This window comes from Psammomys obesus, unplaced genomic scaffold (assembly GCF_907164565.1).
Source record: "Psammomys obesus unplaced genomic scaffold, mPsaObe1.curated_primary_1811, whole genome shotgun sequence".
Classification (NCBI taxonomy): domain Eukaryota; kingdom Metazoa; phylum Chordata; class Mammalia; order Rodentia; family Muridae; genus Psammomys; species Psammomys obesus.
This window is the reverse complement of record NW_026591560.1, coordinates 2,622,251-2,635,844: the sequence shown is the minus strand read 5'-3', so window position 1 is coordinate 2,635,844 and position 13,594 is coordinate 2,622,251. Positions and strand designations below refer to the sequence as shown.

General features: G+C 46.5%; 1 protein-coding gene across 1 annotated transcript; it reads right to left on the bottom strand.

Annotated features, from left to right (window-relative positions):
* Positions 1–269: 269 nt before the first annotated feature.
* On the bottom strand, positions 270–13,568 carry Ccs (copper chaperone for superoxide dismutase). Its single transcript, XM_055610516.1, has 8 exons — positions 13,488–13,568; positions 13,154–13,226; positions 8,760–8,897; positions 7,749–7,926; positions 7,200–7,260; positions 823–900; positions 650–753; positions 270–557 (listed from the first exon to the last, which is right to left on the bottom strand). Exons 1-8 carry the CDS (start codon positions 13,524–13,526, stop codon positions 404–406), a joined length of 825 nt encoding a protein of 274 aa, XP_055466491.1. The 5' UTR covers positions 13,527–13,568; the 3' UTR covers positions 270–403.
* Between the last annotated feature and the right edge of the window lie 26 nt (positions 13,569–13,594).

The window sequence follows — 13,594 nt, the reverse complement described above, 5'->3', positions numbered from 1 at the left end:
TCTTGGAGACACAGGGCCCAGGTTAGGTCAGGAGTTCTTTCTTATTCTATTCGGTAATAGTCAGGGACTCTGGGAAATCACACACAGACATATGACTGCTGTGGCCCTTTATCATGACTCCAAGGAGGATGAGGAATGCTCAGGATGTATGTGGGCCTAAAGTTAGCTTGGTGCCAAAGCCAGGGGGTAGCTCTGGATGCAGACAGCAGAGAAACTCTACCAATTAATACCAAGCCTGTTAAAGGACACAGAGACACAGAGACACGGAGTGCCATATGAAAATAACAATTTAATTTGCTAAGGCTATAGCATCGCCTACCTGTCCTGCACTTAGTTGTCCTAGGCCTGCACAAGCAAGGACCGACCAGCCAAGTGGGGAGAATAACCTGAGCTGAGGCTATGTTCAGAGGTGAGCAGGGGGCTGGGCTGAGTCCTTTCGGCCTTGACCAGCAATGGGCCTGCCTCGCTCCTCCCAGATAGTGAGGCCGTCACATGAGCAGATCTGTTTGGGATTCTGAAAAAGGCCAGCAGAGCGCGCGATGATACCACAGGCCAACCTGTGGGAGGATGTATGGTCAGCATGGGCCTCCTCAGGGTTCCATCGCCCCACTGGCATGTCAGTGCCTCCTGCTGAGGATGGCATACTCACCTCTTCCCAGAGTTCCCTGTGATCTTGGATAAGGTATGGCCTCCCCGGCCCAGGTCATCTTCTCCCTCATCGACAACGAGACTGCGGCCAATCACATCCCACACCTTTGAAGGGAAACAATAACCTGTCTCCACTGTCCTTCAAGAGAGTCCCCCACATTTTCCTCATCTTACCTTCAGCTTTTCATCCTCTATCCGGAAGGTGGCTCGGCCACCATCATCAGCCTGGATGTTGCCCAGATCTCCCCGGTGCTGAAATGAGACCCATGGGGAAAAGAAAGTTGCATAGCCATGGCCGGTATCTTTTGCCTTCCTAGGATCTGATTCCTCACCCCACCTCTCCAAGCTTCTAATTTCCTCCTGCAGGTATCATCTGGAAGGAATCAAAGATCACCAGACACTCCCTTCCCTGGGAGTAAAAGCCTGGGCAGAAAGCCACCGTGCTGCAAAGAACCAGCATTCCCTGTCAGACTCAACCTCTTCCCCTACAAGCCTGTTGCCAAGCCTGGATTCCATCCCTAGTCAGCTAAGTTCCTGTCTCTAAGCCCAAATGTTCAGGAGTTCTGGGAACCCTGAGCCAGCCTCCACTCCCTGAGGCTTAAGATGACTGTGTTTGGCTTTTCTGAATATCACAGTGGCCAGCATTACTTTCTTGACTGTTGGAGGTTGGTCTGATGTGTGTTATTGGCCCTTATGATCTGGTTACATCTATCTTTGTTTTGTAAATCGGCCTAAGATGTATCTGATTGGTTAAGCAAAGTCTATATACCTGGGCAGGGCAGAATGGGGTAGGTGTGGCTAAGGTTCCCAGGCTTTGGGGGTTCAAGAGAGGATCATGGGAAAGAGACAGATGAGAAGAGAGGAGGATGCCATGATGAGTTAGTGTGGAGAAAAACCAAATGGGTGGGGAGAAAGAACTCCAATGATGTCATGAAAAGGCCCAGATGAAGAATAAAAGCAAGTATAAGATTATGGATGGAAGAGAGAATGGTTAAGGAGAATGGCATTGGATGGGGGGCTGGGAGATGGAAGGTGAGGATATTGAAACAGTGTAAGTGAAATATCTGCCCAGCCCAAGGTAAATAAGGCAATTATAAATCTAACAGGTGTCTGTATCTTATTTGTGATAGTGGGATAGAAAATACCACTGTGATAATCTTAGGGCAAATAATAATAAACATTATATAGCCAAACATCTTTTTTTCTTTTTCTTTTTTTCTTTCTTTCTTTTCTTTTCTTTTTTTTTTTTGGTTTTTTTTTTTTTTTTTTTTTGTTTTTTGTTTTTTTTTACATCACCTGATTCCCTAGCCTCTTTTTTTACATCACCTGATTCCCTAGCCTCAAGGAACAAGTGGGAAAACAAGTATGGGGCAGGAGGACCAGACAAAGAGATGACTTTGCGTACCTCTCCCTTGAGCGTAACCAAAATGTCATAAGGGCTGGGACAATGGCTCAATGGCTGTCATGCAAGTATCAGGGCCAGAGCTCAGATTCCCAGCACCCATGTGAAAGCTTAGCATGATGGCACATGCCCATAAAACCTAGTGGGGATACAGAGACAGAGGTTCTGGGAACTCCTACTAGTCAGCAAGTCTAGTGAAAAATAGCAAGCTTCAGTTTTAATGAAGAGACTCTGTCTCAAAAATAGTAAGAATAAAGTGGACAGCAATAAAGAAAGACAATCAAGCCAGATGAGGTAATCCCAGCACTCAGGAAGCAGAGGCAGGTGTATCTCCTTGAGTTTGAGGCCAGCCTGGTCTACAAAGCAAGTCTGGGACAGCCAAGGCTACACAGTCTTGAAAAAAAGAAGAAAAGAAAGATAAGCAAAGTCAACTTCTGGCCTCCATGTACATAGGGACAGGTGTGTGTGTGTGTGTGTGTGTGTGTGTGTGTGTGTGTGTCCAGAAAGACCATTTCTTTTCCAAGATCACAGGGAACTTTGGGAAGAGGTAAGTTATGCCACCTCCAGTAGGAGACAGTGACATGCAGTGAGGCACATGGAACCCAGGGGGAAGCCTAGAGGTGGCCCATGCTGACCATACATCCTTACACACACACACACACACACACACACACACACACACACACACACACTCCCCAAGGTAGACACTCTGCCAGCCATAGTGAGCACTGTCCATGCTCCCCACTTTTAAAGGCCTCCGATAAGGACAGAGGTCATTGTAGAACAGAGCAAGGACAAGTGATACTGTGGACCCATGTGGTGAGCCGCAGAAAACCTACATCTGTGCAATCATTCCCAACCTGATTTCATGAGCAGACCCAAATCCCTAGGCTGGGGTGAGCTGTCCCCACAGTCTGTTGAGCAAAAAAGAATGTCAGTGACTTCTCCAGTCATATTGGTGCAGGCTTTTAATCCCAGCACTAGGAGGCAGAGGCAGACAGATCTCTGTTAAATTCAAGGCGAGACCAGTCCATAGAGCAAGTTCCAGGACAGCCAGGGCTACACAGAGAAAGCATGTCTCAAAAAACAAAAACAAAAAACCCACCAATGATAACAAAAATGGAAATATGGCTTCAATTATATCTTGTCTAGAGGCAGAGCTGGCACAGCTGGCAATTTTTTTTTTTTTTTTTTTTTTTTTTGGCACATTGCCCTATGCTAAAGACTTTAATGGTATAGAGTCAAGGTGGGGAGATGACAAGAACCTCACCAAATGTTTTTGGGCTTGAAGAACAACCCAGGCAGTATGACTTGAAGGCATGACCTTGAAAGGGGGACGGGAAAGGCAGCTTTTTCATTCCCTCCCTAAGCAAACGGCAGGCAGAACTGATCAGAGGCCTTCAATGCCAGAAGGATGCTGGTCACAGCCTGTACTTTTGGCTCTTGGGGATCCAAGAAGAGTTTCACACAGGGCATGGCAAGACTCCTTTGTACATCAGAGGAGTCCCCGTAGTATAACAGAGAGGGCTAGAGGCAGTGGCAAGGGATGGAACCTGAGAGACTTAGCAGGCTTGGATGAGATTCCCCATGCTGACTTTAATTCCATCTGGGTGAAGCCAGGTGCTGACACCTAGAAAAGCTGCTGAATACTGTGCTGTCTTAGCTACTCCATTCTTGCTCATTTCTTTCTTCATCTTGTGGGGAGATGGCTCAAATGACTTAAAAAACCAAGTAATTTTAGAGTCTTACACAGGATACGTACATGCTCTACAAATAGGCTACACCTGTAACTTTTTGTTTTTCTCATTTAATTGTTTGTGTGTTTGTTTACTTATTGTCTGTGTCTATGCATGTACACATGACACATACAAGACCATATGGAAATCAGACCAACAAACAGGAGACAGTTTTCTCCATCATGTGGTTACTGGAATCAAACTCAAGTTGTCAGTCTTTACCCCCTGGTTTTTTTGGGGGGGAGGAAGGGGAATGTTTGTTTGTTTGTGCTTTTAGAGAACAGGGTCACATATAACCCTGTATAGCCCTGAATTTTCTATGTAACCAAGGCTGGCCTTGAACTCCCAATCTTCCTGTCTCTACCTCCAAAATGCTGGGATTACTGGTTTGTGTCACTATACCTGGAACAATCCTCTTCAGTTTCGTTTCCTTGGTCACTTCTGATCCACTGTCCTAGGTAGGGTCTAAGGATGAGGACACAAGTCCGGAGGCAATCTTTTGCCTTTTAAACATTTCTGTTTTGTTGTGACTTAAATGGCTTCTTCTGGTGGCTGTGCCATCCTGTCTCACCTGTTCACATGCAGAGCCCCTCATATCAGCCTTCAAAACCCAAGGAGGCAGAGAGCCTATGGAGGGCCCTCCCTGGATTTGCATTCTATGTGATTCACCCACTTTTGTGTGGACTGGACCAAGTATCATTTCTTGGATTAGATTGCAGCATGAATCTTTCTTCCATGTTGGATGGCTTCTCATCCTCTCACATGTCCTAAAGAGACACTAGCTGATGAGTGATGAGCTGCTCTATCGAGAGGCTCACATGACAAATGATTGATGTCTGGTCAGTAGCCGGGAAAGACCCAGGGCCTGCCAAGGAGCAACACTGCCAACTGCCAGTAGCCATGGGGATGCAGATCTTTACCACACTGAACTCTGAAACAACTGAGGCTCCTGGAAACTTTGAGCCAGAAGCACCCAGAGAAACTGGGAGATAGTAAATGCTTGTCATTTCATGCCTCAATATTAGTGGCATTAAACTCAAGACGACATCACTTAACATACTGAGCAGAGGCATTGTGCAATGGACCAGACAAAAGCAAAGGTCTACCCCACCCTCAGATCAGGGAAAGAGAACTTTGGCTATCAGGATGGAGCTGCTAAATGATGGCTTATGTTTATTAAGAAACACACAGGCAGCCGGGCATGGTGGCACACACCTCAAATCCCAGCACTTGGGAGGCAGAGTGTGAATCTCTGAGTTTGAGGCCAGCCTGGTCTACAAAGCAAGCCCAGGACAGCCAAGGCTACACAGAGAAACCCTGTCTTGAAAAACCAAAAAGAAAAAAAAAACACATAGGCAGACGGGCAATGGTAAACCATGCCTTTAATCCCAGCTCTTGGGAGGCAGAGGCAGGCTAATCTCTAAATCTGAGATTAGCTTAGTCTCCAGAGGGAGTTCTAGAATGGCTAGGGCTACATAAAATGTAGGGCTACACAGGCTACACCATGGAGCCTAGCTCTAAAGATTTATTTTTATTTTCTTTATGTGTATATGTCTATATATGTGTATATACCACATTGTGTATGGGTGCCTGTGGAAGCCAAAAGAGGGTGTTGGAACCCCTGCAGCAGGAATTACAGGCAATTGTGAGCCACCCAACATGGATGCTGGGAACAAAATTCAGGTTCTCCGAAAAAAACAAAAGGCAACCTTAACCACTGAGCCACCTCTCCAGCCCTACAATTCTAGAATATTTTCATACTCTTAACTAGTTAGGCACTCCTAATTAAAAATAATCTAAACTCTTATCAGGGTCCCAGAGTTTGGAACACCTAGATGTGGAACCTGCAGATAGGGATGCCCAGCTTGTACCACAGCTCCACAGGATTGGGACACCCAGCTTGTACCATAGCTCCACTGGATTGGGACACCCAGCTTGTACCATGGCTCCACTGACTTTGTGCCAAGAAGCTGTGGGCTGGCATCAAGATAGAAAGCAAGGCACAGTGACTCACGCCTGTCATCTCACACTTGACAGGTAGAGGAAGAGCAAACCTTCAAGGTCATCCTTGGTTAATTGATGACTTTGAGGCCAGCCTGGACTACTTGAGACACTATCTCAAAGAAATAAACAAAATAATAGAAAATAAAAACAAACTCTTCCAGTCCTGAGAAGATCTAAGAAAGAACTACGATTTTGTTGTTTTTGTTCTTTTTTCCAACTTCCAGAGCCAGAACTCACCTTAGGGCTTATCTCCAAGTACAGGAAGGGGATGCATTCCCCTGAGAAAGGAGGTGCTAAGAGATGTGCAACAGGGCACGAAGGAACACAAAATCTCTGAGCAAGAAAGCAATGTTTTTGTGATGGCTAATTTTAATTACCAATTTGATTGGATTGACAAACACCTAGGAAATTTGTTTTTGTTTTTTGTTTTGTTTTGGGGGGGGTTGTTTTTTGTGTTTTGCTTTTGTTTTTGTTTTGTTTTGTTTGAGACAGGGTTTCTCTGTGTAGCCTTAGCTGTCCTGGACTAACTTTGTAAACCAGGCTGGTCTCAAACTCACAGTGATCCACCTGCCTCTGCCTCTCAAGTGCTGGGATTACAGGTGTGTGCCACTGTGCCTGGCTCACCTCAGAAATTTGTAAAGCACACTTCTGGATCTGTAAACCAGGATTGCTTTGATGTAATCAATGGATTAATCCCTTGATGGATTCATGATGTGTTGACATTACTGGTGAAGGGCAGGAGCTGGAGCTTAAGAGGGAGGAACCAGATTGCTGGGAAAATGTCCTTGCCTGTCCTTTTCCTGTGTCCCTTTTCTCTAAAGGTTTTCTGCTTACCATGCTGTGAACTGTCCTCTACCATGACCTTCCTGCTCAATCAAACAATTAAATAATGGACAGTACAGATGTGCACACTTAAAACAAAGGACACTAATGTGGCAAGGAACTCCCTGGAGACAGGAGAATTCTATGGTGGATACTGTAACCCAGTGTGGCTGGAAATGCAGCTCAATAGCAGCAGCAGAACATGTGGCTAGCATGAGAGTGGCCTCAGGTTCCATGCCTAGCACTACAGGAAAGGAAAGGGCTGAGGAAGAGGGGACAGAGGGGCAGGGAAGGAAAAAGAAAAAGGAAAAGCCCAAGGGTTCCTGCCGAGAGTATCTTTCAATACAGCCATGGAATTCCCTTACTAGACTGTGAGCTTCCTCGGGGCAGACACTGGGGGTACAGAATGGTACCCCTGGGGCCTTGATCATAACAAGTATGGAGCAAAGTTCCTAAGTTAATCAGCATCAGGTGAGAGGGAAAACCCACACACAAAGCAATCACAGTGCAAGACCCAAGAATGGCCTGCCTACCTCTGAGTCCCTGGGTTCTCTCCATGCCCAAACCCTGCCCAAACCTACACTTACCCGGTCAGTGTCCTGAGGGCCCCCATGAGATGTTCCATCAGGATTATAATGGTCCCCACAGCTAAGGATGAAAAGTAGCATATGGGTATCCAAATAATCATGTCTAGGCCCTCTTCTCTGACTACCTTTGTTCATTCATTCATTCATTCATTCATTCAATAAAAAGATCTATTGTGTGCCAGGATTTGAGCAAAAAAACAAAACAAAACAACAACAACAACAAAAAAAAAAAAACAGAAACTAGCACATGAATTATGAATTATGTCTTCCATGAGTTTCTACTTGAGGAGACACAGAGGAGTAAACAACCAATCAGATCACAGAAGACACAACTAGACACTGGGCCCCTTCCTTCCCTGTGTCCAGGAGTCACCTCAGATCTTGATTCATATCCTCTGAGGCCTTTCATATGCTGTGTAACCTCTTTAGCCTCAGTTTCCTAATCTGTACACTGGGCCTGTGTATACATGCCCCCACCAGAGTACTTGTGAGGACAGAAAGTGAAAGTGTGTAGCTAAAGGCGCTACAGGGATGTTATAGCTGACTTACCTGTAGCAGTCTTTTGTGAGGTCTCCATACTGATGGACATGGAATCCGTGCAGCCCAGACTCCAGGCCATCGATGGTTCCCTCGATCAGGCAGCGCTCAGGTGTCAGCTGTAGGAAGCGGACCACGCCTTGTATGTTTCCTTGGCCCTCCAGGATGGCCACTGCTGCTCCCAGATTCTCTGCAAGGTAGGAAATGCTCACTGTCCTTCCATCTCACCAAGCCCCGAGTGAACCAGCCTGACCACTGTGAGATTAAGATCCATCTGGTTACAAGGTTTTCTGTCAAACTTGGGTTTGACCACGTCTTGACCTAGTTTCTGGAATCTGATGTGTTTTACACTCTATACCCTGACCTCCACCCTTGATAAGATAGGACATTCTGCCAAAGAATTTTGAGATGTTCTGCCAAGTTATCAAAAACTCTTGGAAACCCCCAAGCCTTGTAGTTTTTTTTTTTAAGGCTATATAAGCCCTACTTTTTCCTAAGTCCAATGCTATTTTCTCAAACACTACTATTTTCTGTTAGCCCTGTCTAACAGAAAATAAAGCTTGCTTAATTTAACTAAAGCAATTTGGGTAGCGGTCTTTTTTTTTTAAATAAGTTTTTTTTTCTCCTTCTTGTTTTGTTTTAAGATTTATTTATTTACTTATTATTTATATAGCATTCTGCCTGAATTTTGTGCCTACAGACCAGAAGAGAGCACCAGATCTCATTATAGATGGTCGTGAGCCACCATGTGGTTGCTGGGAATTGAATTCAGGACCTTTGGAAGAGCAGCCAGTGCTCTTAACCGCTGAGCCATCTCTCCAGGCCCCTGGGTAGCAGTCTTAACTCTCCTCTGGGTGGGATAACCCCCTGTCCTTTCAGTGGCTCGGGGATGGCATATAACCTTCCTAACTCCCCAAGGTCAATTCAGCCCAGTCGGAGACTCCTACAGATAGATGCACATCACTTCTTGCTCCAGCCCTACAACCCCAGAGGCCAAGGCCAAGACTGCAAGCCGTCACTCACGTAATTGGCTGCTGCCCATGCCCTTGAGCACAGCCTGCCGCCCTGTGCTTTCCAGAAGCGCTTGCACCTCCTGGCTGGGCAGGGTGGTCTGCACCAAAACCATCTGGTTCTCCAGCTGCACCTCCACACTCTGGACACCTGGCAGAGACAAGTGGGGAGGGTCAGCAAAGGGTTGGCGTCAGCTGTTGGGAGCACAGCATTTCTCCCATCCCCGTTTTTTACAAAGTTTCCTATGGCCAGAGCTAAAGCTGGAAGCTTCCTTCCAGTAGTAAGAACTTGGGTGTGATGTTGTGTGTGTGTGTGTGTGTGTGTGTGTGTGTGTGTGTGTGTGTGTAAGGAATGGAACTCAAGGCCTCTCGGACTCTCACATACTAGGCAAGTACATCTATTTGTTTGTTTGTTTGTTTGTTTGTTTGTTTGTTTGTTTGTTTTGAGACAGGGTTTCTCTGAGTAGCAGCCAGAGAAAAAGGTATGCACCACCACACCTGGCTTATTCCAGCCCTTTTTTTGAATTCTTAATACCTGTCAGATACTATCTTGCTTTCTGTTTTATTGAGACAGGGTCTCACTCTGTAGCCCAAGCTGGTCTGAAACTCAATATTTAACCCAGGTTGGCTTTGCACTTGAGGTGATTCCTCTGTCTCAGCTTTCTAAAATCTAGGATATACCACCACACCCGGCTTATAACTTTTGAAACATAGAAAATTCTTCTTAAAACTTTTTTATAAAGCTGGGAGTAGTGACACACACCTTTAATCCCAGCACTAGGGAGACAAAGGAAGGCAGTGAGTTCAAGGCCAGCCTGGTTTAGAAATCAAGTCCAGGACAGCCAAGGCTACACAGAGAAGTCCTGTCTCAAAAAGCCAGTGAAGTACGAACACCTGCTGCTCCATGAAAGCCAGACACAAACAGCTATATATACTACATGATACCATTTGTATAAAATGTCCAAAACAGGCAAATCTATAGACAAGAAATAGATTAGAGGACAGAGTAGAGGAATAGGAAGGTGATAAGAGGATACATGATTACAAGGTAATGAATATATATACAACCACAGAGGTGATGGCTGCCCAGCTCAGTGAGTGAATTAACTCAACTGTATACTTCAAATGGGTGAATTTTATAGCATGTGAATTTTAGCTCAACAAAGCTGTTACTCGTGTTAAGAAGAGAAGGACCATGGCTCCTCATCCTGAGAGCTGACACTGAGCACGTACCATGGACTAAGCTTTCTTCCTTATTTGAAATTTATTGACTATGTTGTATAAGTGCTTTGCCCACATATATGTATATGCGCCATTTGCATGCAGTGTCTGCAGTGGCCCTAAGGGGACGCTGGATTCCTTGGAAGTAGAGCTGCAGGCCACTGTGAGCTGCCATGTGCTAGGAACTGAAGCCAGGTCTTCTGCAGGAGCAGCCAGTGTTCTTTACCACTGAGCCATATCTCCAGCCCATGAAGCCCTCATTGGTGTGTTTTACCTGCATTGTTCCATTTCAGATTCACAGTATCCCTGGGAATTTACCTGTTTTACAAGGATATCAAGGCACAGAACAACGAAGCAATATATTGAAAGTAGGTAGGTTGCGAAACTAGAACTCAGTCCAGGCAGCCTAGCGACAGAGCAAAAACAATTAACCCAAACCTTTTTTCTACTCATTGTAAAAGAGCCCCTAACCCAAGCTTCCTGGGAATCCCCCAAAAAGTAGACACACAGTGTCTACTGCAACCCCCACATTCACTGAGCAAACATTCTACACTGATCACAATTCTTTGTTTCCCTCACCAGGCTGTTAACCCAACGAGGACCATGTTTTCTGGTCTGAGTAAGTGAAAGCAACTTGGCTTTCATAGCTGGGCAGGAGAGTTTGTTTACAGAATACACTGAGGGAGAGAGTTGCCCAAGGCCATGAGAGAGAGAGAGCTTTACTCTCCTCCCAGAGGTAATGGCAAGAGCTCAACCCTGAAGCCCTTCACATTTGCCCTACAGTAACTGTGGCCTCTCTTTCCTCTTCACTGAGCCCTCACCAAAGGCTGGCCTGGCCATACTCCAAGATCCACCTGCCAAACAGAACTGCTGCTCTGCTGGAAGCCCCACCCACTTCTGGTTCAGACTGAGGTGGGGTATTCAAAAGGCAGTAATCCCAAGGAGTGCTCTGCTCACATCAGGCGCCCAGAACCAGCTCCTCCTAGGAGAGCGTGAGTCTGGGACTCCACCCCATGCTCAGACCAGACCATCAGGAAACCTTATCTGCTGTGTGTGCAAAACATACTGGGGCCTTAGTACTTATCCTGGACACCTCACTTCTTAGCCTGCTCAAGAACCCTATCTATGGACTCCCTGTTTTCTTTGACTCTTTAGTTCAGTGGTTTTCAACCGTCCTAAACGCTGAGACGCTTTAATAGTTCTTCATGTTGTGGTGACCACCCCCCAACGATACAGTTATCTTTGTTGCCACTCCATAAATGTAATTTTGCTACTGTTATGGATCCTAATGTAAATATCTATGTTTTACTGTGGTCTTAGGCAAACCACAAAGGAGTTGAGAACCGAAGGTTAAGAACTGCTGCTTTAGCAGCTTTCCAGAAAAAAGCCAAGGTGATTTTCTTTGATGTGTAATATGCGTGTGTGTGTGTGTGTGTGTGTGTGTGTGTGCGCACACACACACACGCACGCGCGCATGGATGCTACCAAAGGTGGGGGTATGTACTTGTGCAGGTGGGTGTGGAGGCCAGGTGCCTTCCTTGATAGAGCTCTACCTTTTATATTGAGACAGGTCTGTCACTGGAAGCCAGAACTCACTGATTTGGCCAGTCTAGCTATCCAGTTTGCCCAGGGATCCCAGCGTCTATCTTCTCAGTGCTAGGACTACAGGGGGGCTGCACATCTGGGCGTTTATACAGGTGCCAGGAATCTGCACTCACACTGACACCGCTGTCACTCTTACCATCTCAGCCATCTCCCTAGCCCTGTGCAGACACATGGTGCACAGACACATACAAGCAAAACCCATACATAGAAAATAAAACAAATTTTAAAAATAAAAATAAACCTTAAAAAAAATCTGTAATCCCAGCACTCGGGGAAGCAGAGGCAGGTGGATCTCTGTGAATTTGAGGCCAGCCTGGTCTACAAAGTGAGTCCAGGACAGCCAAAGCTACACAGAGAAACCCTGACTCAAAAAAGGAAAAATCTGCTACAAGCCAGCCAGATGGCTCAGCAGGTAAACTGTTCTTGACACAAGACTTGACAGCTGGAAGCAGAGAACCACTGTGACCTCCTCTCTGACCTCCTCATGTACAACCATCCTCTCACAAACTAATAATAAATTTAAAAAAATCAGTTCCAGGCCCAGTGTGGTAGTGCATGACTTAGATGTCATCTCAGCACCCAGGAGTTAAAGGCAGGCGGATCTCTGTGAACTGGAGGCCAGCCTGGTCTACAGAGTGAGTTCCAGGTCAGCTAGGGCTATGTAGAGAGCCCTTGTCTCAAAAAAAACTTCCCCCAATTTCCCCCTGAACACCACCTCTGCCTGTAAGCCTTTTTCCTCTTACAATTCCCCTGAGACTGAATGGGCTCTCACTACCCGCATCAACTAATTCATCTTCATGACAACACTAGGCTATGAACACCATACAAACAGGGCAGAAACAGAAGCATAGGAAGTAAGCACGAAGTCATTGTGCTAGTACGTGGCAAAGAGGACATCTGAATGCAAACAGACCTGACGCCAGAGTGCATCTGTCTCATGACTATACAAACTGCCCCCTCACCAAGTGTCCTGGCTTCAGGCCCTTCTCATCTCCTTCCTTCCCTTCCCACAATGGCTTCCCAATGACGTGTTCTGTGAGCGCTCCTTCGGCAAGGCTTGTTTGGCCTTCGCCTGAGGGCAGGGGTAAACTTATTGTCTTCAGAAGCCTCCAATGTCTAATTGACACTTGCTAAAAGGTTGGATGAACAGTTAACAGAATGAAAAAAAAGCTAGTTTCCAGTGTCAGGAAGGTGACTCTGCCTTTCATGTCTTTCCACTTGCGCCAGATCACCCTCAGACCTCCTGGCTTAAGCTCACTGAATTTGGGCCAGGGATGCTGTTTGCTTTCTCGGAACTGTGCTGTTTCCCAAGCACGACCTCAGGTGTCCCCCAGAACGCCCTCGGTAGGAGGTGCTATATACTCTAGCTATCTCTGTGAGGCTCAGCAGCCGGACAGAAGGTGCTAGTTGAGAGCTCGTGCAAGGCAAGCTTGAGGCCTGCACTCTAGGCTCTGCCTCTGGGTCTCTGAGACTCAGAGATGTTTCCTTCCATTTTTTTTTTTTTTCCTGCATCTGTGCAATACGGAATACGGTTAAACACAACCCCTGGGCTGATCCCAGAAAGATTTCTTCTCCTTTTACCTGCCACCCCTTGCAGGGTCTTGTGCACGGCGTCCACACAGCTCTGACAGGTCATCTGCACTGTAAACTCCAGCTATAAGAGCAGCAGGACCGGGGTTCGTGTCAGACATGATCTTGATTCACCTTCCCTATGATGACTCTGAGCACACGTCGCACATGGCCTCTGTTCAAATCCCTTCTGAACCCTCCCACACCACCAACGTGAGGGGCACGGCTACCCCAACTCCGTAATTTCACCTCCTCAGGAGCCTGCTCTTTCCTGGCTTCCCAAAATAACGATCACCCCCAAGGGCTGAAGCCATGTGAGGCCCCGAGACACAAAGCCTTCACTCACCGCGCACACGGTCCTACCGTCCCCCGATTTCGAAGCCATCCTAAATGTAGTCAGCCGCCGGCGCCACACCACCACAGCTAGTTAGGGTCCAAGAACTAACAGCCTCC